At 38.7% G+C, this 25,821-nt stretch overlaps 1 protein-coding gene across 1 annotated transcript in view; it reads right to left on the bottom strand.

Annotated features, from left to right (window-relative positions):
* LOC128371567 (unconventional myosin-VIIa-like) overlaps positions 1 to 18,103 on the bottom strand; it is a 42,862-nt gene extending 24,759 nt beyond the window's left edge. The window contains exons 1-16 of the mRNA XM_053331919.1: positions 18,086 to 18,103; positions 11,927 to 12,040; positions 9,933 to 10,085; positions 8,681 to 8,698; positions 7,866 to 8,050; positions 7,100 to 7,221; positions 6,067 to 6,209; positions 5,824 to 5,937; positions 5,337 to 5,490; positions 5,155 to 5,231; positions 4,596 to 4,715; positions 3,076 to 3,218; positions 2,380 to 2,590; positions 1,861 to 1,996; positions 1,277 to 1,383; positions 484 to 525 (exon numbers count right to left, since the gene is read on the bottom strand). Of these exons, the coding sequence (XP_053187894.1) occupies positions 484 to 525; positions 1,277 to 1,383; positions 1,861 to 1,996; positions 2,380 to 2,590; positions 3,076 to 3,218; positions 4,596 to 4,715; positions 5,155 to 5,231; positions 5,337 to 5,490; positions 5,824 to 5,937; positions 6,067 to 6,209; positions 7,100 to 7,221; positions 7,866 to 8,050; positions 8,681 to 8,698; positions 9,933 to 10,085; positions 11,927 to 12,040; positions 18,086 to 18,103 (1,857 nt within the window). The remainder of the gene's footprint in view (positions 1 to 483; positions 526 to 1,276; positions 1,384 to 1,860; positions 1,997 to 2,379; positions 2,591 to 3,075; positions 3,219 to 4,595; positions 4,716 to 5,154; positions 5,232 to 5,336; positions 5,491 to 5,823; positions 5,938 to 6,066; positions 6,210 to 7,099; positions 7,222 to 7,865; positions 8,051 to 8,680; positions 8,699 to 9,932; positions 10,086 to 11,926; positions 12,041 to 18,085) is intronic.
* Positions 18,104 to 25,821: the final 7,718 nt, after the last annotated feature.

Below are 25,821 nucleotides of genomic sequence, written 5' to 3'. Positions count from 1 at the left end.
TAAATTCAAGACACATATTCACACAGTGGTTCACAATACAAGAACAGGGCTCACACACATTTTTACTACAGCACACAACAAATAAAGCACAAGACAGTACAAACACTCTGACAGCTCTCCTCACTGGAATCCTTTCAGACGCTCCTCATGTCTCTGATTTTTTATTAAATCATTATTATTTTTTTTGCCATAAGGTAAAACCAGTGAGGACTGAAAAGGTCAGAGAGTTTGCAGAATAATTTGTGGTTAACTTTATGCTAAATTTCCCCCAAATCAACACAAATTTCCGGTTTCTGGTTTCTGCTACAACAAAACTGCACACCTGTGGAATAAAGAGAAGAGCTTAAAAGAAGAAGGGTGCTACTACTACTATCTGAAGGTGTTTTGGATTCGTGGGTTTTTTTCTTTTATTCATGTTTAAGGAAAACACACACATATACACGCACATATACACACACGTGTTGCTGAAAGGCCTATGATTACCTTGGGAGTGGGAGTGCTGGGCTGCTGATAGCCACACAGAAACTGATGTCAGAGGAGAAGAAAGAAGAAAAAGAGAGAAGAGACAGCAGATAGAGATAGAGAGGAAGGTTGTGCCATTAGTTAAAGCTGTGTAACACCATGTGTGGGGGTGGGGGTGGGGGGGGGGGGGGGGTGGAGGGGGCTAAAGGGAAGCAAAAGTCACCAGTGACATCATCACTTTGAAGACAGCAACACCTTTAAAGTCACAACCAAAAAAAAAAAAGAAGTGAATAAAGGAGGTAAAAATGTATTAGTCGACCATTATAAGAATCCATGTGCTGAACTCTCCTGTCGTCCTCTCAGGTCAAATTGACCCCGTCTGTTTTGACTGTTCCTTCTTTCCTCCCTCCCTTCCTTCTCTCTTTCCTTCCTCCCTCCCTCCTTTCCTTCCTTCTTTCCTACCTCCCTCCTTTCCTTCCTTCTTCCTTCCTTCCCTCTTTCTTTCCTCCCTCCCTCCTTTCCTTCTTTCTTCCTTCCTTCCTTCTCTCTTTCTTTCCTCCCTTCTTTCCTTCCTCCCTCCTTCCTTCTTCCTTCCTCCCTCCTTTCCTTCCCTTCCTTCCCTCCTTCCTTCCTCCTTTTCTTCCCCCCTCCTTTCCTTCCTTCTTGCTTCCTTCCCTCCTTCCTCCCTCCCTCCCTTCCTTTCTTCCTTCTTCCTCCCTTCCTTCTTTCCTTGACTCAAGGACAACAGGAGGGTTAAATGACGAGTTAGACCGCAGGAAAATGAAGTGACATCACAGTAATTTGTTGGTCTCACCATGGCAACGTCAGACTGGAAGATCTGCTTGATGAACTTGTTCTTGGACGAGTGGACGAGCTGGATGATGTCGGTGTGGAGGCTGTCTCGGTTTTTCTCCAGGAATCCTTTTTTTTATTATTTGTTTTTTTAGGAAGGACAGAGAGAGAGACATACTTTGAGCTCATTGTTCTGTCTTTCACTTATTCTTAAATGAACCAAGAGCTTTAAACATGGAGACGGAGCTCAGTTTTAATGATGTAATCCTGCATTATCCCATTTTTCCTATATGGACCCATCTTGGGAAATCATAATTATGTATTATATGTTTTCTGGTGGACAGGTAGAACTGGCAAAAAAATAAAAAACTGATAGCTGACCCTTTTTTGACCCTTTTTTTTCCAGAACAAAATCCACATTTTTGCTCCAGAACAATTTAATTCTGTCCTAAAAATGACCAGAAGGTCTGCTCCTCTGGGCAAAGAGCAGACCTCATCTGCTTTTCATCAGTATAGCCAGCAAATAAAATAATTATATGAACCAGTACAAATAAGAGAGGAGTGAGAGGAGGAGAAGAATAACAACATGGTGGAAAACAGACGCACCTCTGGTCTCATAATGCACCACACCAGCAAAGTGTTGGATCCCAAACTGGCTTTCGTAGCTGTTCTTTGGAGGGATGTAGTTACAGTTGAGCTTGTGCTGTGAATTGAGCTTATACAGCATCGTTGCATCAGTTCCCTGTAAAAAAAAAAAAAAAGAGAAAGAAGCAGGCATCAACTCTGCACTTTAAACCTGTGGCAGAAGAAGTAAGAACTTTTTGCTTGAGTAAAAAGTAAAAGTCCATTAGAAATAAAATGCATGATTATTTTTATTTTTTGTGCTGCAGATACACATTTTTGTATATGCAAATTGAGTAAATTCCACTACTGACTATAAAGAAATGCAAAATATATTAACTATATCCACATATTATAGTTAAAGCTTTATGAGTTTTAAAGCCAAATGCAGTTTAGAAACTTAAAAATCTCATAAAAGGCCCAAAACTTGTCCAAAATCAACATATCACATATAACACTATAGACTGTAGTATTCATGTTACAGCCCTCGTTGTTGTATCGTACCTTAGGAAATTTGCTCTCCTCGTCGATGAGCGAGATGATGTTCATGGGTTTGTTGGCGATCATGTCCAGAGCGTCCTGGTTGTCGGTGAACTCGATGTGCTGCCAGCTGATGTCCTCCAGGTTGTACTCCTCCTGCTCCAGTTTGAAGACGTGACGGACGAAGAACTGCTGAAGGTTCTCGTTGGCAAAGTTGATGCACAGTTGTTCAAAACTACGGCAAAAAAAAAGAAAAGAAAAAGGTGTTTAACCCTCCTGTTGTCCTCGAGTCAAGGAAGGAAGGGAGGAAGAAGGAAGGATGGAACGGAGGTAGAAGGAAGGAAGGAAGGAAGGAAGGAAGGAAGGAAGGGAGGGAGGGAGGGAGGGAGGGAGGGAAGAAGGAAGGACAGAACGGAGGTAGAAGGAAGGAAGGAAGGAAGGAAGGAAGGAAGGATGAGAGGAAAGAAGGAAGGGAGGAAGGAAGGATGGAACGGAGGAAGAAGGAAGGAAAGGAGGGTGGGAGGAAGGGAGGGAGGAAGGAAGGGAGGAAAGAAGGAAGGAGGGAGGAAGGGAAGAAGGAAAGGAGGAAAGGAAGGAAGGAAGGAAGGAACAGTCAAAACAGACGGGGTCAATTTGAACCGGAAGGATGACACGAAGGTTAAGTATTAAATTAGCAGAAAGAATACAGTTTTAAAAGTAAATCACCAATAAAAATCAAACCTGTTGATGATGAAGTTTTCAAATCCGAAGATGTCCAACAAACCGATGGACCTGCGTATGATGTTCCCCTCAGAGATCGGAGGCCTGAATATAGCAGCGTTAATCTTATCTACAATCCAGACAAACAGCCTGCCGTAGATCCCCTGGAAGATAAAACACAATAAGAATATAGAGCTTACATTTTTTGTACATTTCTACTGTAGATACACTTTTCTGATCCAGAACCGTTGGAGGGACCAATAAGGATGAGAATAATCTAATATCTAATCTAATATTTGCTTATATGATAAATTATTTTAAAGCAGTGATTTTCAAATATTTTGGCTCGTATATTTTGACTTTTTTTAAAATATTCACTTATCCAGTAATTTGTATGAAAAGTCAGTCAGTTAGCCTCCTGGGTGCCTCACTTTGGAGGTTTTCCCAGCACATCCAGCTGATAGGAGACCTGCAACAGACTCCGACAGTCTTGGAGAGATTATAATATATATATATATATCTCATGTGGCCTGGGATCATATGGATAGATGGATGGATGGATGGATGCAAGAAACGTTTAATTAGTGAGCTTTAGAGGTGCTGGTAGGTGCATTTTGGACTAAACCAGGCAAGCTGTTTCCCCCCTCTCTGTGTTTCCAGGCCTCATGCTGAGCTAAGCTAACCTGCTGCTGGATACAGACGTGAGAACGGTATCAATATTCTCATCTAAGAAAGAGAACAAGCATATTTCCTTAGATGTCAAAATTCTCCTTTAATAAATCATACTTAAACTTTAATATTATACTAAACTTTATACTTTAAAGTCCATCTCTGCTCAAAAATCATGTTTTGTTTCTTGTTCCTACAGTTGGATGTTTGAGCTTGACTGTATAATGTATGTGCAGAGTTTGACACTGGAGGACTGTTTTCACTTTAATCTGTTTTAAAGTGGAAATTTTCTCTGTGCTCAGTAAAAATCTGACGAGTATGATTTCTGACAACACAACTAAATTGGAGCCAACACAGGTCTAATATTAAATTGGACGCATAGACACTGACAATAGATTTTACACTGAAGTCTGAGGCATCAACTTTTGAAATGAATCATATTTGCATACATCAGGGGTGTCAAACATCCTGTCTGTTTTCCTTCCTTCCATCTATCCTTCCTTCCTTCCTTTCTCCCATCTGTCCTTCCCTTTCTTTGTTTTTTCCTTCTTTCCTTCCTTCCATCTTTCCTTCCTGTCTTATTTTCCTTCCTTCCATCTGTCCTTCCTTCCTTCCTTCTGTCCTTCCTCCCTTTCTTTCTTTCTTTTTTCCTTCCTTCTTTCCTTCCATCCTTTTAATGGTCCGGCCCACATGAGATCAAATTGGGCTTTATGTGGCCCTTGAATGAAAATGAGTTTGACCCCCTTGGCATAGATTGTTGAACGTTTAGGGAGAAAGAGTAGATGCCATTTCAAGCCTACTAACATGGTAATAGTAATAAAAGAATGCTAATAAAAGTTTCCAGGGGATTTAAAGTAGTAAAATATCAATACCTTAACAAAGGCGTCCCTGACATCCAGGCCTTGTTCCACACTGAGAGGCGTGGCGACACTTTCACCACGTGTGATCAGCGTCCGTGTGGTTAAACACCCCATCACGTCCCTCGGCTCCACCTGCAGAGCACAACAGGCAGTGAGGGGGGGGGGGGAGAAAAAATAACATCAGTGAATAACAGCATTGACTTTTTAATTTAAAGCAGATACACAGTGTGCTTCTCTTTTTTTAAGAGCCTTTATCAGATGTATCAGCTTATGAGAAATCACTGGAGGGAAGCAGGTGATTACTTTAGTTCTGATACATAATAATTTAACTAGATGCAGGTTTAGAGGGAAAGCTCTGCAGACACTACTTAACTATAGTATTACTGATTGTATTCGTTTTTAACTCTATTTCATGGTTTTGACTATTGTTAGTTTTACTGTTTTATGATTTGATGTTTTATGGAAAGCACTTTGTAACACTGTAAATAAAGTTGATTATTGATAGTACACACACACACACACACACACACACACACACACACACCTACTCTATGCATACACTCATACACACCTCCATGAGTGAAGCTGAAGTCATCAGGTCAGGAGATCTCACGACCACGCAGGCGTCCAGGTTGTCATAGGTACGAGCTGAGGGAGACGAGAGAGATCATTGTGTATCAGTGTATCTATCTACCCACCAATTATCTAACTGCTAGGTGTATAAGCTAACTGTATGTGTGTATTGAGACGTACCCTCGAATGTGAGGTTTCCCATGTGCAGGATGGCAGCCAGCAGCTTGGAAATCTCCCAGTTCTCAGTCTCGGTGAACATGAGGACCTTCATGGCCGACATGATGCTGGAGTAATCATTCAGGTCATCACGACCGTCACACTGTGTACATTTACCCTGGAAGATAAAAAAACAACCTTTAGATGATTATTTTTCATGACAGAACAAGTGACATCATACAGAAAAGGAATAAAAACAAAGTTAATTCAAAGGCAAAAACTGAGACCAATGCACAAAAAAGAAGGATGATAAAATGTTAACTAACTATCATGCCATGTTTACTAACTGTAAGCATGGCATGCTCAGTGTAATTATGGATAAAGTGAACTACTGGTATCAGTCCATTTATCCCACCACACTGGAGGTGAATGATGATCGGGGGCCAGGTCAGAGTTTTAATAAAAACTCAGTAATGACTTTATTCCTCAGTCAATGCTCGGTCTCACTCACCATGGTGAGGTAGGAGTAGTCTGTAGCGAGACCCAGGCCCAGCTTGGCCTTCATCTCTGGAGCCATCCCCCTCAACATACAGTAGAAAACATGGTAGTTCCTCTCATCTGGAGCCTGGTGGAGAACAGATAGAAAAGAAAAGGAGAAAAAAAGTGAGCTGGAGGAACTTCTGTGGTCCTTACTGACACTGAGGATATATTTAATCTACAAAGACGAGGTTTAAACTATGATCTGTTGTCTCACCTGCCGGCACACACGAGACTTCTCCAGCAGGTACTGCTCTATCTTGGCTCCTTCGATGGCCCCTCGCTTGTTGAAGTGGATATCGATATATTTCCCAAAGCGACTGGAGTTATCGTTACGGATGGTCTTGGCATTTCCAAAGGCTGAATGAGATGACAAATCGTACAGTGAGATGACAAATCGGACAGTGAGGCGACAGGGGAAGAAGCAGAGAAATACACACACACCGAGCTGGTAGAGGAGTCTGACAGCATGCAGCTAAAGTGCAACTAGATTTATGTTTGACAGCGTACGACTACACAGGACTGATATAGCCAAAGTGGATTATATTTGACATCTGAAGTTCAAAGTTCACTCTTGATACTGCAGCACTTTGAGGACTTAAAGAACAAAAACTGGGACAAGTGCATCTGCTGCTACTGAAGATCATTTGATATGAACAAAAAGCTCCAGGAAACTACTTAAAGTAGTTAATGGTGAAATTGTTTTCTCAACCTTTGTTCCCTTGGTAACGACTAAACTTTGAACTTCAGTTTTTAATCCATCATGGCGGAGTCTGTACAGTACGACAGAGTTTTAGCAGAATTTTTTTATTTTATTTAGCATTTCGAGAATAAAGTTGAAATGTGGAGAATATAAAGTTGAGAATAAAGTTGAGAATATAGTCAAAATGTTGAGAATCAAGTTGAAATGTGGAGAATAAAGTCGAAATGTAGACAATGACATAATGTTATTCTTAAAAGTTCGACTTTATTCTCAAAATTTCAAAATAAAAAAATCATCCTCCACTAATTTGTTCAGTGTGTGGCTCTTCTACTCCTTTGTAATAAAGTGCTCGGATCAAATGGAAATTTAAGCAGCTACAGTTCCTTCATCTTCATCAAAAGCTCCCAGACAGCTGAGTGGACTTTGTGATAAGACTGCTTTCTCTTTCTTAGACTCTCACGACGTCTTTGTGTCCGGATTCATGTGTCCATTAATGAAAGCACACAGAAACCAGAGATTGATAAATGATAAAAACACTGCGGCTGACCTTCCAGGATGGGCGTAGCCTCCAGGACTTGCTGCTCAATCCAGGAGTGTTGACCGCTGATGGCTGCGAGGAACTGCAGAATCAGCTTTGTGCTCTCGGTCTTCCCGGCTCCGGACTCACCGCTGACACACACACACACACACACACACACACACACACACACACACAGAGGGACAGTTACACACTCATCCTGGCTGTAACAAACATCTGCAGTGCTGTGTGTCACTATCAGAGGACAAATCAAGGTGAATTAGCTCCTCTCAACCTAAATACATGCAGTGCTCTCCACAACGAGGCACTACCTTCTCAAACTCTCCGATCCTCCTCTGCCAACCAGCTCTTCGCCCCATCTGCCAACTTAACCGCCATGGGGTCAAGAGCTTTCAGCCGATCTGCCCACCGCCTATGGAACTCTCTCCCACCTGACATTCGCACTTCAGTCTCTGTCTCCACCTTTAAATCCCGCCTGAAAACGCTCCTATTCAGAGTGGCCTACTCTGTCTCTCACTAACTATGCAATTTTCATTCTTGTTTATTTATTGCACTAATGCACTTTGTAGTCACATTCATATTTATTCTTTATCCTTGCACTAAATGTTACCTGATTTATATTGTTTGATGTACTGTTGTTGTGCCTTGTAAGGTGTCCCTGAGTGCTTTGAAAGGCGCCTTTAAATTAAATGCATTATTATTATTATTACCTCAGTGGTTCTCAACATTTTTTCTGAGTACACAAAGGTTGTCTGTGTGTAACAGAAACACACACCTGATGATGCAGCACTGGTCCTTGTTGTTCCGCTGCATGTTAAAGTAACAGTTGTCCGCTATGGCGAATATGTGCGGCGGCAGCTCTCCGATCTTCTTATTGGTGTAGAGGCGGATCTGGTCTGGAGTGTAGATGGGCAGCAGCTGGTAAGGATTGACCGCCACCAGGATTGAGCCTGTGTACGTCTGCAGGAACCAACAGACAGAAAAGCAGATGTTTCAAACACTGATTAGACAGAGAACACAGAATATCTCCATTTATTAACTAATGCTGTGTCACAACATCACATGATAATTAATTGTGGATATGATTTTTACTTCCACTTTGTCTTCTCTTTGACTCATCAGCATTTCTAGTTTTGAACAATTACAGCTTAATTTACTCTAATAAGATTATTGCTCTAATTAATCACATGACTTTAAACTTCTTGCAACAAATTTATACTTTCAGAACCATGAATGAAATATATTTTCATACCTTAAAATCAAGATCCTCCTTATCTTATTTATCTTTTTTCTTGCCTTATTATCTTTAAATGACCAAAGAATTGCATCTTTCACAACTTTTGACTCATTGTTAATGGACCTCATGGTCTAATTTGTTATTTTTAACATCATGGGACCATTTAGGAAATCAATTTAACATCATAATAGTCTTTTTTGTTTTTTTGTTTTTTTAAACCTCTTTAGAGTTTGTGGGTCCGAGGCTGCTCTTACCATCCACAACTACATCACTAAAATACAAAAAGAAATATATAAAAACTATTGTTAGGGGGATCACTAAACTGTGTTAGCTTAGTTTACTTTCATACTCACCCTTCCACCACAATTTGTCTACATGGAAAGAGAGAACAAAACAACCACAAACCATTACCGAACTAACTGGGAGTCTTAAAGGAACAGTCTTAAAGTTTTGAGAAGTTTGTCTCTTTGGTAGAATTTTAGAAGAATAATTAAAGCTATTTAAGCCAGGTGAGGCCACAGATCGGCTCGGTTTGGGTGAGAAGAAGCTGGTTTACGTGTAAACACTGTTACCAAAGTAACTAAGGGCCTGTACTACGAAGCAAGTTCAACATACTCACGCTTTTGTTATCTAGCTTCATTGAGCTTAACATTGGCTGTCGAGATAACTTGTACTATGAAAGCTGGTTATCAGGAGGTGAGGTCGACATTATTGAAACCATAAATTTGTATAATATTGTAATATTGTATTACGGTGTACTGTAATTTTAAGCTACTTTTACTGTGTATGAATTTTACTATCTTTAAATAATTAGTATCACACGGGTGTCTAATGTCATTCTGAGCTGCAGTGATAGACTCAGGGTGTAAAATCATCCATGCTGTCAGCTGATACTCAAGTTTGCACAATTAAAATGGAGCTAAAATCATTGTTATGTGTTAAGTGTCGTAAATGATCTCTTTTTTTTGTTAGAAGCTCTGTTTTAAAAATCAGTGGGAAAATAAAATGTTTCTACTGACCTATAAAATACAGATATAGCTCTTTTTTACTTGTCTCTGCATTATAACTTCTGTCCATATCGGGGATCCTGAAGAAATGGTGACTCCTTTTTATTTCCAGTGATCTGATTGACAGATTATATATGGGACTTAAAAAACCCAGAGTTAAACCTTAAGTTACCTCACTTCTCCCAAATCCTGCTTCGTAGTACAGGACTCTGGTTTTTGGATCAGTGCGTGTATGGAAACATCTAACAGCAAGTAAGCAGTTACGAGTTGCTGTTACTTTTATGTCTGAAATCCCATCACAGGTAAACCCCGAGCACTCAGTCAATGAGCGAGGTTGGGATACTCTTTTAATTGTGTCATTTATAGTAACTCTTAGTAAGTAAACTCAAGTGCAGGGCATTGAAGGTAAACAGCTTAACCTGAGTACTTAATAGTCACGCTACTACCTGCCTGTAAATATAGTCAGTGAGAAAAAACTTGGAAGTCACTCTCTCTCTGTCTCTCTGTCTTTCTGTCTCTCTCTCTCTGCCCCTTTAAGTCTTTGTTATGTATGACTATAAACATTTGAGCTAGAGCGGTATTAGAGAGGGAAACTAACATAGATGACGCGTTCATTGTAGCGGATGAGCAGGTTGCGGAGGATGCCAGCTTCGTTGAGGTCGCCCAGACGGATCATGTCCTCCACGCCGTGGATGGACGTCGGGTGCATGGGCTTGATGTTGGTGGCATTTTGAGGGGAAATCCAGTGTTCCTGAGTGAGATGGGAAAGGGGCAAGTAAATTAGAAGGACAGCAGAGATGATAGTGTCAATGACGTCATGCAACTCAGTGTCCATTGGTATAACATGTATTTTTTCATAAAGATCTGATTATATACAGGAAAATAAATGTGAACTAAAATGTGGAATAACTATAATCCACTTTTGCACCATAACACAATTTTACATAATTTGTCTATACTTATTTAACGGAAATTGTTGTTTTTAGGATTTGTCCTGCTCAATATTGACAAAATGCTTTGAAACTTAAATTTAGAAATACTAAAAAATGTTTTCTTTTCATACAATGTTTAAAAATAAAGAGTAATTATTTGTATAAGTACACTTAAATACCCTGTGGGTGGATAAAATATTTAATATTTATCATTCTTTTGTGGTTATATCATTTGACATTTTTGGGAGCATTTAGTCTTACTTTTGTTAAAAACTGGTGCAAATGTAATTTCAAATGACATGAAACCAACTGTATCTGTAGCAGCTGAGCACGGTGAAGTCAGTGCAGGTTAATGTCCTTTGTCACATTTCCTGCTCTACTCCCAGGTTACACCAAACATCAAGTTAGTAAAAACTATATCTGTAGCCATGGTTCCCATAAAATACTCTTTTACAGAAGTGGCCTGGTGTGGGTGTGTACTTTGATGATGATGATGAAGGTGATACTACTCTATAGAATATATAGGCTGCCATATAGTATAGACTTTAATATTTATAGTTTATAGTTAATACAGATCCAAGACCAAACTGACAGAAGGGCAGGACCTTGAGAAAAAGGCATAGTTACAAATCTGTCTACTGTGCTACTTCAGCACCAAGGACAGCGCCGTGGATTTATCAATACACAGCACAGTTAGGCTGCTGATATTTCAGAACCATGGTCGGGGCCATAGATCCTAACTTACCTCAGTCAGATAAAGGATCATTGAGACAGGCAGACTAGACTAATATATTCATCTAAAAAAAACAATGTGGCAGATTAAATTAGTGGTATCCAACTTTTTTGGCTTGTGACTTCTAACCACAGTCTACTGTCTGTTTAAACTGTCTAGATGTCTACTGAATAAGAATAAGGTTTAATAATGCTTTAATTTAGATACTATTCTAACTAACTAACTAACTAACTAACTAACTAACTAACACATTGTAGTTGTATGTGAAAAATTCAGATTGATTTGATGTGATTTGATGTACAGCGGGTAAAAAGTTGGTCCCATGTGTTGGATGTTCACAAAGGAGAGGCTGGATATAAATGTCTTTGATTTCTCTTCCAAATAGGTTTGACAAACACCGGGAGTGTTTCTTGTCCCTTTTGACTTCTTTTTAGCCAGTGTATTTTGTGTTTTTGAGTACAATACTATTATTATTGGGAGAGACATGTTGTACAGTTTGTAAAGCCCCTTAAAGGGAAATGTATGATTTATGATATTTGGGCTACATCAATAAAACTGACTTGACCTTCACATGAAATACTGTGGCCAAAACTAAGATCCACATAAACTGCAATTATCTTTATATAATATAATATATATATATATAAAAAAGACATGGAAAAATAGTAGTAATGAAAAAGCTATGTATTTCCTGTAACTAGAGTATGTGCAAATAAGATTTTATTGTTTTTACTGAAGCTTATAAAGCCATAAACTCAGTGTAGGTTTGGGCTGTATTGGGCATTCACAGATGAATAGTCTTCTTATTTATTGTAGGCCACGTAAGGCCTTGCATAGACCGCAATTTTCATTTTCTCGACTCAAAATATGCAATAAACAAACAATTGTCACAACATAAGCTTGCTTTGTGTTTTGCTGCCGACTCACCCGGCCTTCATCGTCCAGAACGTGGATCTGTCCTGAGTCGCATAGTTTGACCACGGCTCCCACAGGAACGTCAAACTCTCGGCCCGTTTTATGGTCCAACCACACATAGTCCCCCTGGATTACAAGAAAAAAAACCCCAGCTCTGGTTACAGTATTAAAATTACATTTTTAAGCTTTTCTAAGCTTTTTACATTAATTTCCTGTTAGTTGTGTGGGTTAGGGTTAATATAATAATATAATAATATATAATAATTATAGTGTTTTTTTTGCCTGTGACTGTTTCATCATGCATATTGAATAACTAGAAAATATCAGAAGTTGCATCACACACCCAGAGTCACCTACTTTTTCTGCTGTAGGAAGGATTTAGTCTGAAAAAGGCTTAGCCCTGACCACCTCCAGACTACAAAAAGCATGATGTAACCCCCGACCTTAAAGCGTGATGTTGTTTGGGAGGGTATGTAACACTTGGAGAGGTTTAATTTTAGTCGGGAGGAAGGAGATTTGAGATTTGATCTATCAAGTGAATCCATGCCTTAACTAGAGGAAGCAGTAGAGTTCAAATCTCTGCTAGTTGTGTCTGGGTGCATGTGTAGTCTCAGTTTTCTAAATATGAAAAAATGAGTGTAATAGGATTTTATAACTTCTCTATTTAATGAATCAATTTATTTAGGACATCTTGTTTAAACACACACAATAAAACTCTCCTCTCCCAAACAACTCACAAAGCTAACCAAAAAAACAGGGATTTATTCATCTCGTATCGTGTCTAACTTAAGTAGATTATATCAGGTATCAGGATTTAATTTTCAGATGCTTCTGGTTCAAGATGAGACCAAACTTTTCTATGGATGTCAGTTTTCGAGCCATGACAAAGGCCAAAATATTTTTAGACAGTTTTTAGCCTAGCTGATTTTTGATAGCAGATCACTATAGGCTGGTAAAGAGAAGTGAGGCTTCAGCAGTCAATGGTGCAATAAAACGGGTTTTTCAACAAGAGTGAATCACTGCAAACACGTCTGCTGTTCAGGAGCGAAGTTTTCTTCGTAATAACATAGAAATGGACGCCATACCTTATCAAACCTCTTGGTTGAGCCTAGAGGTTAATGCTTAAATGATCCGTCTGGGTTAAAGCTTAATGAATATTTCAGCTTTTCTAATTTCAGAAACGACACAACATTGTGTACCCATTGGGAATGTGATGGTGGTTTAGCAGATTTCCACTTTAACAATAGCAGCCTCCGTGCTAATAATGACGAGAAGGCCACTACGTCGCCCCCTGTGCCACTGACAATGACATTTCCATAGGGGCAACCCTGAATATTGCGATTGCTGGATCTAGTGGTATCTCTTTCTCACAAATATATGTAAAAGTCTCAAAAATGGCCGTCCAGAATGGAACCAGGGCAGGGCAGATGTGGTGCTTTTTTTGTTTCTGCATGTTTATGATTCATGTTTATTACTTAAATCCATGTGGGGGGTCTTGTGTAAGTTTTCCAGGTGAACATGTGGAAAAAATGTGTTATTTGTTGGTTATTTTATGACAGAATGAAAAACTGTGTTATCTTTCCGCACAGCCTGCATCAAAACTTCAGACAAGAGTTTTGAGTCTGAATAACTTCAGCATTCATGCCGACTACCTTCATCTGTTGATCCTGATTACTTCTGCTTTCACTATCTGTGTTCAATAATGGAGTTTGGATGAGCAACGCATAAATCAACCTCTGGATTCGACTCTAGCCCTTCTTCTAAAAATACCCTGAGATTTCGACTGTCTCCAGTTTGTTTAGATGCTCGGCATTAAAAAGAGCTGCTGGCAAATCTCTTCATAACAGAAAACACCACGGCACAAAGCCGAGAGCTCACCCTGACAGTCTAGACCGTGACCTTAAGGATGCTATTTTTTGCTTCTATTTAACAACATCCAGATGTCTCCCACTGAATGAGATTCATAGCCGAGGCTCTGAGCTGAGATTGAGACGGCAGAGTGTGTCTGAGTTGTGCCCTGGAGGACTCTCAGGGGGAGAGAGGCGCCGGGATCTAGTTATTAAAGAGAAACTATTGATGGGCTGATATGGGATAACCACAGCTCACTGAGACATGCCGGCTTCTGCTATATTTAGTGTGCTGGGACTCAGGGGGGGCTGGGACTCGGGGGTACGGGGGGGGGCTTACTGGTGAGGTGTGTGCTTCCATCCAACAACTGCATTTCGGTTTAGCCTCTCAAACTCATTGGCTAGCCCAACATGACAAATTCAAGACTTTAAATGTATCTAAACCTACCCGACTGCAATTTTGGGATAATTGCATAAGAATAGCAGAGTAACAGTGGTAGTTATGACAACATCCAATGAGCCTGCTCTGCTCTGATAGGTTAGCTTCTGGAAGTTGCCCTTGGAGGACTATCTGTATCCAGCTATGTAAATGAGCAGTCGTAGAAGGATTTAACTACTTTTTCTCATTCTTTACTCAAAAGAAGAAACTTCTTATATACATCAGTACATGTTTGAGTCTGAATCAGATCTGAAATATTCAAAGGGGCGACATGAACAGCCCATAAAGCAACCTTGAATGAATGCAGGAATGATCTGATGTCAGGTTGATGGGGAAGTAGAGGTGACTGCAAATTAAGTCTTGTGAGAATATGTACTTATGTTCACCTCATATTTTGTAACTTTGACCATGTTTAACAAAAAACCTCTTAACCTATATAAAGGACAGAAAATCATAAAAAGCACAATACGTCCCCTTTAACACTCCTTTGCTGTATTCTTGACACCATTAAGTTTTAATTATCATTTTTCCTTGACTTTCCTGTTCCACCAATCCCATTAATTTATCAAGTTCCATCTTATCTTTTACTGATATTATAATTGCCTTCTGCTTATCTGGCGTTTAAGCCAATTTTACACAAGCAATGTCACCACAAGTGACGTAGTGAGTTTGGCAGCCTAAAGGGAGAGCGATGAAGTGAATCCAAGAGAGGAAAACAGAGTAACCTTCTGCCCTCCTTCAACAGCTAATAAGACTCAGATGCCTTCAAGTCAGGCCTTAAAACCCCCAAAATGCTGTTTTATATATTTGCTGAGAGGCTCAGACTGCCTTATTAGCTTTAATTATTTACGATAAAACTAGACTAAATCTGTGCGTGACAGACTGAAAGCTCTATTGTTCTTTCAGCTCTGTCAATCCTTCACCACATCCATCATCCTTCCACAATATCCTATTTTATCAGACCATTACTTAATAACTTTTGAATTCCCATCACTAGACTGCAAGCCATTAGATAAAAATGTGTTATCTATCTGGTAGTGCTGTAGATAAATTTAAGGAAGCCTCTCCATCACAACAGAGGACTCTTATGCTAACGTTAGTCCCTCCCAAATTGATTAGTGACCCTTGACTCCATTGACCCTTTCAAAATAAAGATAATCCTTAACCAACAAATTAAAGCAAACATTAGAAATAATTGAAAGGTTATGACTTTCCACCAAACTGGAAGAATTGATTTATCCACAAACGCGGGAATCGTAGAATCAGCTATAAAACCAGATGAAACCCGATTCAATTATTAATTTAAACCATCAACCTGTCTCTTAGACTCAATCCTAACTCAGCTGCTTAACGATATCTTAACCTTAGTTAGCACTTCTTTACTAGATATGATCAATGTCTTTAGTAACAGGTGATGTACCACAGTCCTTTAAAAGTAGCTGTAATTAAACCTCTTCTTAAAAAAACACTTGATCCAGTTGTTTTAGTCAACTATAAACCTATATCTAAACTTTCCCTTTCTCTCTAAGATTCAAGCAGTCACCAATCAGTTGTGTGACTTCCAATGGTTTAATGGTATTTTCAGTCAGGATTTAAAGCTCATCATCTCACAGAGACAGCAATGGTAAGATCTACAAATTACCTCCCTTATCGCATCGGACAAAGGATCGTCTTGTTAGATCTTCGTGCTGCATTTGACATCATTGACATTCACATCCTATTACAGAGAATGGAACATTTAATTGGCATTAAAGGGAATTGCATTAAGCTGGATTAGGTCCTATTTATCTGATCAATTTCAGTGTGTGCATGTAAACAATGAATCCTCCAAGCACGGAAAAAGTCAGGCACAAAGTTCACATTATTTTATTTCCTCTCTGTAACATCATTTGGAAACACTCGATAAGCCTACAATGTTATGCAGATGATACCCAGTTATATGTATAAATTAATCCAAATGAAACATTTAGTTAACTAAACTTCAAGCATGCTTTAAAGCTGCAGTTGGTAAGTCTTATAAAAGTAACTTTTTGTCATATTTGCTAAGACTGTCACTATGTAAAGACAGCATTACATGAAACTAGTAATCTGTAAAAAAAAACAGGCTCATTTAGCCCCGCCTACTGCTCCTACTGCAAACTGCCAGAATCCACCGCTGCCGGAAAAAATAACCAATCAGAGCCAGGATTGTGTCTGATGGAGTGTCTGACAGCTGTCGATCACTGCTCACGCACACAGCTCCCTCCCCCTTCCTCCTCACAGGCCCCCTCCCCTTCCTCCTCAGCTCGGTCAAGCTCATATCTCCGAGTTTCTAGGTAAGGTATAGCCATGTGAAAGTCACTGTAAAGCATTTTATATCTAGCTGTGTGGAGCGTAGTTCATGTATTACCGATCGCGCACACGTCAGCCTCCTCTGGGGGAGGGACTTTGGAGGCAGGGCAGGAGTGCAGCAGAGATGGAGGGGGAGGGATCTGACTGTTGTACTTCTTCAAATTTGATGCTAAGTCCTCTCTCTCCTCAAAGTTACCAACTGCAGCTTTAAGGACATAAAGATTTGGATGACGTGCAACTTTCTGCTACTAAATTAAGTCAAAACTGATGTTATTGTTCTTGGCCCCAAACATCTTAGAAACACATTACCTAATGATATAGCTTCTCTGGATGGCATTAATCTGGCCTTCTGAATCACCATAAGGAACCAAGGACTTATCTCTGATCAGGATATGTCCTATACATTTTTTCATCTACGTAACATTGCAAATATCAGGCACGTCCTGTCTCAAAATGATGCAGAAAAACCACATTTGTTACTTCTAGGCTGGATTATTGCAATTCCTTAATATCAGGCTGTCCTAACAAATCACTAACGATTTCCTAGCTGGTCCAGAAAGCAGCTGCACATGTACTGACAACACCAAATCAGCTTCTCTGTACTTGCTTCCTATAAAGTCCAGAATACAATTTAAAATCCTTCTCCTCACCTATAAAACCCTTAACCATCAGGCTCCATCATACCTTAAAGAGCTCATAGTATCCTATTACTCCACTAGAGAACTGTGATCTCAAAATGCAGGCTTCCTTGTTTTTCCTAGAGTCTCCAAAAGTAGAATGGGAGTAGGCTTAAAATGTTCCTCTTTGATAAAGCTCATAATCAAGGCCAACCCAGGCTTGTCTTGGATCAGCCCCTAGTTATGCTGCCATAGGCCTTGACTGCTGGGAACTTCCCATGATTCACCAAGCTCCTCTCTCCTCCTCCATCTCCATCTGTATGCATTCATATCCCATTAATGCATGTCTTCCCTCTTCTGTAGTTTTGTGCTTTCTCGTGTCTTTCCTCTCTCATCCTGTTGCTTTCTAAATGTATTTCTGCTTCCGGAGCTGCAGAATCTGGATCTGTGATTGTGGGCCACCTACTGCCCCTCACTGCTATTATTATTGATAATTATATCATCTTTTTTATTATTACTGTACATCTTTATGTGGAGGTGGCATTTTGCTGTGCCCTCTTTCACCTTGCTGTATCCGGTTTTGCTTGAGGTTTTGTTCTCGTGTTCTCTTTGTAAAATAAAGTCTGGACCTGCTCAATGTGAAAAGTGCCCTGAGATAAACTCTGTTGTGTTTTGGTAATACACAAATAAAAATGGCGTGACTTGACTTTTGCTTTTTGTTAATTTACTTCTGTCTGAAATCAAAGACCCATTGTTTAAAAAAAATGACTGAATTTTGGGTGGTAGAACTTGAAAGGCGTAGCAACAGTAACTAAGGAGAGTAAGGGGCTTAGCAAGTGGCCATTTACAAAAATTAAGACAATGAGATGGGGGGAAAAATGAATAGATGAAAGCAGCTACTGAGCTGACAGAGTGATTTCTATCTAATGTGACCTACCTGCTGCAGAATGACCATGGTTCAGCCTCGGGTTGATTCCAGGACATCAGAAATCACAATGTGTGGGCTCTGCAATGGAGACAAGTTACAGACATTAGGTAGCTGAAAGCTGATGACATCTTCTTTAAAATGAATTATCCATAAACTGAGGAATAAATATATGCAGACACAGTTCAAACATTAGCACTTATTTGGAGTCATTTTCTTCTGGTGAGTGCAAGTCCATATATTGACACTTCTTTTAGCTCTGTTTTAGTCTCCACCAACCCCTGAGTAAAACATCCAACTCTTGTTCAAAAAGTTGCCAATAACTTTCTCTGTTATCGGCAACTGTTTGGTTTTGCGGCAGTTATTGAACTTGTTTGCTGAAAACTACGTCTGGAAATGAGTTGAGTTGAGAATGGAGCCAAAAAACAAAAAGAAATGCACTAAAAGAGGCTAGAAAAGGTGAATTCCCTTCGAGATCTTCACTACAAATTGTCTCTTTAGCTTTTTGATCAATTGTAGATTAGATTAGACTTTATTGTCATTGCACAAGAAGTACAACGAAATTTGCTGTGCTGTGAATATACCCGCCCCCCCAGAAAATAAACAGTATAAATACACAAACACTCACACGTACACAATCATCCCACATAAATAAATATATATAAAAAAGCAGCTAGAAAGCAGTGTTGCACAAGTTGTCCCATTATTGCACATTTAAATTAGATTTGTTCATAAAAACGTAGATTATAGGGCTGCAACTACCATAAAAAAGCTGTATGAGTTGTCGTCTATTTTGAGGGGTTTTATCCTGAAAAACACTTTTCTATTAAACAACACACATATACCTGTAACTGTGTGTCGGGTTAATGGTTCGATAATGATTTGCTTTAACAGGACTGGTATATTAACTCAGACCGGGTTTGGGTTAGACTATGTGTTTTAATTAAATGTTAACCTTTTAAAAGGATACATTAACTTTACATCATCATTTTATTTTAACTTACTTAACAGTTTCTTTTTACAAAAAATAGAAAAAACCTACATACAAGATGGATATACAGCACCTGACGTTGTTACATAAAGTAATTGAAATAATAAAAGAAAGACAAAGGCTATGTGAGGATATATACAATAACCGAGTAGTCCGCTCACATCGTTATCTTTATTGTTATAGTTATTGTTCTTTGTGTGGACGGCCTTTAACGTACCTATGATCATATCCAGATCCAACCTCTCTTTGTATTTCACTGGTGAATGGTATAGGGTTGGGCTGGGCAATATTATATCGATATTGTGATATGAGACTATATCGTCTTAGATTTTGGATATCGTAATATTGTAATATGTCATCATGTTTCTTTTCTTGGTTTTAAATGCTGCATTAGTGTAAAGTATGTCATTTACTGAACTTAACAGACTGTTCTAGCTGTTCTCTTATTTACTTTTTACCCATTTTGTCATTATATCCACATTACCGATGATTATGTATCAAAAATGTAATTGTGCAAATATTTTGTGAAAGCATTAAGAGTCATCTCTACATTATTGTTGCAATATCGATATTGAGGTATTTGGTCAAAAATATTGTGATACTTGAATTTGTCCATATCGCCCTAGAATAGGGTTAGGGTTAGTGTTAAAGGTGCGTCTTATACACACGGTTTTGAGGTAATAATAATATTATGTTAATGTTGATTATATGTTGATTATTCTTTGTTGATTAATTAATCTTCTAATCGTCTATAAAACGCAAAAAAAATACTGAAAACTATTCTCCAGAATCCAAGATATCTTACTTTGTCCAACCACTGGTCCAAAACCCCAAAGATATTCAGTTTATACATAATACATGATACAGAACAGAAAAAAGGAGCTAGAAATAATAACCTCTTAAGTACTTTGTTGCTTAGAAAATGACTCAAGCTATTAAACGATTTCCTCTCAATTGACCAACTAATTAATAAACTAATCATTTCAGCCTTGTGAATAATAATTTAAACAAGATATAATTCAACATAGTGCACACAAGCAGTACGAGCCCAAACAGTCATCCACTAATGGCACGTGAAGGAGTAATATAGAGTCATGGCAGAGACACTCATCTACGTGGTTTAGCCGGACATGATGGGAGACCAGTAAGGGAAAAGGGGGGGTTGGGGGGTTAAAAGGTCTGGTAGGGGCTGTTGAAGGCTTACGTGGATTCCTGGGGCTAATCCCATCGCTTAAGTACGAGGCATAGTTTAGTATGACTGCTGAATCATTTTTTCTCCCCCTCTGAGCTGTGTTTCCTTTGTTACCCTTGTTTTACAGTAACGCTGACGGACTGTTTTCAGGTTTAAACAAAAAGGAAGGAGATTTTGGAGTATTTACATGGTCACTTTTAAGGCTTTCATTAACAATTATGTTCATTATCAACTGATCTGCTTCATATTTGTTCCAATTGTTTGGTGAATAAAACCAAAACAGAAACAGGATCCTAGATGACATCTTCAAATGTATTGTTTTATCTGACAAACAATCTGTTTTAAAATAATAAAAACAACAACAAATATTCAATTTACTGTAAAATGAGACCAAAAAAAGAAACAAATATCATATTTGGGAACCTAGAAACACTGAATGATCTTTGTTTATGCTTGAAAAAAGACTTAATTGATAAATTGATTGTCAATATAGTTGCTGATTAATTTCCTTTCAATTAGATTTGGAAACATATGTCCATTAATCAATTAGTTGTTAACTATTAAATAAACTGGCAGCTGTTTTGATAATCAATTAATCACCAGCAGACTTTTTACGAAGGTTCCAGCTTTTCAAATGTGAATATTTTCTGGTTTCCTTTGTCTTTTATGACAGGAAACTGAATATATTTGGGTTGTAGACTGTTGATCGGGGACATTTGAGGGTGTCACCTTGAGCTGTGGGAAACACTGATTGATTTTCACCATTTTCTGGCATTTTATAGACCAAAAAAACTAAGATTAAATAAATAAAGATTAATCAATAATGAAAATAAACCTACTCTGAATCGACTAATTGTTGCAGCTCCAGTCACATTTTGCAATTATTAACACTGTGTACTTTATTAATGGAAGTGTAAAAGTAATATACTATATAATTATAGTAAAGAGAGAAAAAATGCCATTATAATAAGCTCTTATTCAGTTTGTGCCGCAGTCCAGATCCATCTAAATGATTGATTACAACTGAACTTTAATATTTGGATTGGACAGGTGAAAGGAAACTACATTCATACAGGTTGGAAACATAAATGGCTTGTGAGGCTTAAAAAAACAGATTGTATGAGTGATGAAGATGTCACAGGGGGAGGTGCTAAGTGCAATGACCCATTAGTGTTCCTATAAGTAGATTAACATTTAGTTGTATGTGCTGTGCCTCACTACAAATCAAAAGGAAACTGTATCCGTGACACATTTTATATTGAAAAACAAAAATCACAGATGCACCTCCAACAAGGGAAGCAAACCTTTTGGAGAGCAGCAGAATAGATATACAGTACAGCACGATGTTCATTTCCAGCCAACTTCATCCATATGCAGAGGCTGTAGTCATAACAGGCTCAGCTTCTGCCAAGACCAGAGCCTCTTATCCAGAACCACAGGGTGCCTGTCTGGCAACTGTCCGAAACACAGACCTATACATCTGTACTAACCTTTACAGCGTGGCCTAGCCTGTGTCCACAACCCCAAAATCACAATTACTGACTCTGAAATCTAATGTAAGGGATGGAAACTATTAGCATCCATATACACACACACACGCTGACTTTCTTATGTTTGAAAATGGAAAGTATGTCAGCTCAGGTTTGTTTTTTATTAAAAGTAATTTTTATGAATTTTATTTCTCTCTTTTTCTTTCTGACTGTGCCCAATCGTTGCAAGAGGAAAACAGGGACAGAGCAGCTTAGTCCAATAATAGCAGGTTGCTGGTTTGATCTCCAGCCCTTCGTATCTGAATTATAAAGCAAGCTAACAGGCATTAATATATACATTTAAAATAAATGACAGCACAAGTCAGTCAGGCCTCAGTTTTAGGTCTGTGCAGAACTCAAGTGGACCAAACAAGAGTCTACAGCCTTGTTAACAGCTCTGTGAAGTGTTAGTTTTTCCAGTAATTGCTCAAAAAACTAAGTATTAGAAATTAATCGATTTTTGTGTTTCCAGTCTTTATGCTAGGTGACCAGTATCCAGTCTGTTGGATTGTATTTAACAGACAGATTTGAGAGTGGTATCGACCTCTATTTATTTTACTTTATTTGTAAGGGACCATGTATAATATTAAATATAAACCATCTGATGTATGGTGTTGTTGTAATTTTCATCTGCAATCTCTTAATGGATTACTATTAAAACATATGCCCAGTAACAGAACAGCTAACAATTACTTTCATTACTGATTAATCATTTAGTCTATCTATGAAATTGGCATTTACAATTTCTCAGAGGCCACAGTTATGTCTTCAATTTGCTTGTTTTGTGTGACAAAGAGCCTTAAATGTTGCCAATTTACTGTTAAACATGACAGTAAATACAAAAGATAGCAAATCGTCACATTTGGGAAGCTGGAAACTTCAAATGTTTGATCTTTGTTGATGGACTGATATTATGAATCGAACTGAATCGAATGGAATTATGCATCGAATCGATCGAATAGTTGAAGATTAATTTTCAGGCGATCTACAAATCATGGCAGGTCTAGCAAGTATATGCTAAACAAACTAAAAGCTATAAAAGTTCTATTCTTATTCAACTTTAGGCTAAAAGAATATGTGTATTTCCCAAAATGTTGATCTGATTTTTTAACAAAGCTCCAGAAATGTGCCTGAGGTTTAATGTGAGGAGACCCTCCCCAGAGCTGTGGCACAAGACAAAAAGCCAAGGGGATCACTAAAATCAGTGGACCCTATGCTCTGGGGGCCACGAATGTTTGCTCCGGTGGTCCGTTTAGTATTTAATGGGTAACATTGCTGCTCCCAGAGCTACACTGCTAGCATGGCTGGTGCAGAGTTAGGGGCCAGAAAAGGTTGAGTAACCTTGACGTAATATTAGCACAGTGTGACTTGCCGGGTGTTGTGTGCTTAGTTCCATAATCAGCTCATACTGTATGTGATGGTTTATTGTTCTTTGTTTGCCATATTATCATTTGCCAAAACCATAAATAACAATAGTTATAAATATCTGCACCCAAGATGCTAAGCAAGCTTTTAGTCTGGCATGAATGGAGAGCAGGGTCACAGGTAGCGCTCTGTTTTTGATTCTTTTTTCACATCCTGTGTTCTTTTCACGTGCCTAATTTACAACACAGTGAAAATTGACTTTGAATTGATAATATATAGTAGCCCTCACACTGAGACAACCCAGAGTAAGTCAGAAAACAATTGAAAAACATCCATGAGATGATTTATCAGACTTCAGAGTTCAAATCTCAACTCTCCATCATCACAGTCCAAGTCAACCTGGTCAGAAACTGTCACACACTAGCCAATAGCAATCTTGCTAAAGCCTTGGCTGCTAATCTGTATATGTGTGTATGTGTGGCCCATAATGCTCTTTTAATAAGCATGTGTATGTTTAACAACTCTGACTCACATGGCAAGGATTCAGAGGCGCAGGCACAGAGGGGCTGGAAACAGTCATCATTGACCAAGTGAATGTAAGAGCCTTGCTTCCATGTCCTCCATGAGTACTGAAGTTCAGAGTCTGCAAAAAAAGAAACAAACAAAAAACATAATTTGGTTTTGGCAGTATAAAGTATCTTTAATTTCACAGTTAATGTTAATGGTTTGTGTTTCCACGGTCAACCAAAATCAGTTAATTGTATTAAAAAACTAAAAAGATATTCACTTGAGTTAACTAATTTGAACATCTGAAGCATGCAATCACATCAGGAAGGGATGTTTTATAGTCAATGAGGAATGATTACACTTTAAAATAGTGAATCTATCCTTAAAATAGCTCAATGGTTGGAAATATGGCTGCACCATTTCATCACATTGAAATATTCTAGATGTTTTGGGCATAATTTTATACACAATGTCTCCCAATTGAGCATATTTGGTATCTTTGGAAATTAAACAATCTCCAGTAGAATTTAAAATAAAGTTGAGTTTGTACAAAATTGTTTTACAAGTAGAAAGGATTTGCAGGTCACAATTAAAACATATATGCAGAGCAACAAAACAGCACTAAGCAAGTTACAAACTGTTCCTTTAACAAAGCCGCAGCAACCCGACTGGAGTTTTGTACTGGGACCAGTACTAAGTAGAGTCATGACTGAGCAAAACACTGCAGGTACCTGTACTGAACTGGTGCTTTGTGCAACGCTAATTCACATATTTAAGCTCAACTGCAGTGGAGTGAAGCCCAAACTAGAAAAGGAAGGGTGGAGACGAGGCTTTTTTTAATATTGGTGGTCAGCTGTGTCACTTTAAGACATTTTATCACATATTGATTGTTGATAGTTGAGTTAGTTTGTCCCATTTAAGCTCAGATCTTAAAAACAATAGTTCAAACAGGAAATAAGTCTTAATTTAAGGTCCACTTTAGGGCGACAGCAAACACTTACATTAAGCACAGATTATTTTCTGGATTACTCATTTGGTGACCAACAATATTTATGATTCAACAGTTTTCCCAAAGCCCAATGTGACAGTCCTAAAGGTCTGTTAACTAACACACCGGAAAAAGAAAAGCTCCAAATCCTCCAAATCCAGACACAGGAAACTAGAAAATCTGTTCATTTTTTGCTTGAAAAATGACTTAAATGATTAATCAATGATCAAAATAGTTGTAATTTTTCTGTCAATTGACTAATAGTTGCAGCTCAAGTTATTCTCATTGAAAGCTCTAAAAATCTAGTCAGTGGAGTTAAAAGTATCTTGATTTTGTCTTGTGTTGCAGTCACATTGACCATATTTTTCACTGTCTTCTAATCTCTGCTTTTATGTGGGAACTAATTTACTTTTCTAGTTCCTCCAATGAAGTGTCACTCTCTTTCTTTTCTCTGTATATTTATATCTGCTTCTGCAAAACTGTTGTCTTATCTGGCAAAAGATAATCTCTAATCGAATCTAAATTGGAAGTAAAAGAAACCATTTAGACTTTATGCAACAAACACATAAAAAACACACACATACACACACACTGCAGCCAACTGTATTTACTTGAAGGGTACATAATGGCTCCTTTAAGTGCTGGCACAGTGACGAAGAGCTTGAGGGTGAGCAGAGAACAGTAAGAGGCTTTGGCCTAAAGCTACAGCAGAGCAGCAGCACTGTGGCCTGGCTGCAGGCTAAGCCCTCAGTCCTGACCCATGTTCACCTGCCCCACTTACCTCTAAACACACTCCGTAAAGTCCCTTCTTCTTTCTCCTCGTCTTTCCTTGCTCGGTTTGTCAGTCCTGTTGTATCTATGAAGGTGGAAGGTGTTGACAGGATGGTTGATTAGATGATACAGCAGTGGAGAAGTTGTTGGATGATGAGGAATTTATCTGAGTCTCTGCTCTTTCTTTCTGCTTTGTTTATCAGTCCTCTTTCCTCCTCCTTCCCTTCACTTCTTTTTTGCCCCTCTCTTGTTGTCCCAGCCTTCTCCTGTACGTGAGTTAAGCGTTCACGGCCGACTTACTTACAGTTTAAGGTGCGGGTCAGTGAAGGGGGCTCTCCGGACTCTCTCGCTGCGTCTCATTCATGGCTGCTGCTGATCCTGATTAGCTGGGAGGTGGAGCCTGTT

This window comes from Scomber japonicus, chromosome 13 (assembly GCF_027409825.1).
Source record: "Scomber japonicus isolate fScoJap1 chromosome 13, fScoJap1.pri, whole genome shotgun sequence".
NCBI lineage: Eukaryota > Metazoa > Chordata > Actinopteri > Scombriformes > Scombridae > Scomber > Scomber japonicus.
The sequence above is the reverse complement of the archived record's forward strand: the minus strand, read 5'-3'. Positions and strand labels throughout refer to the sequence as shown.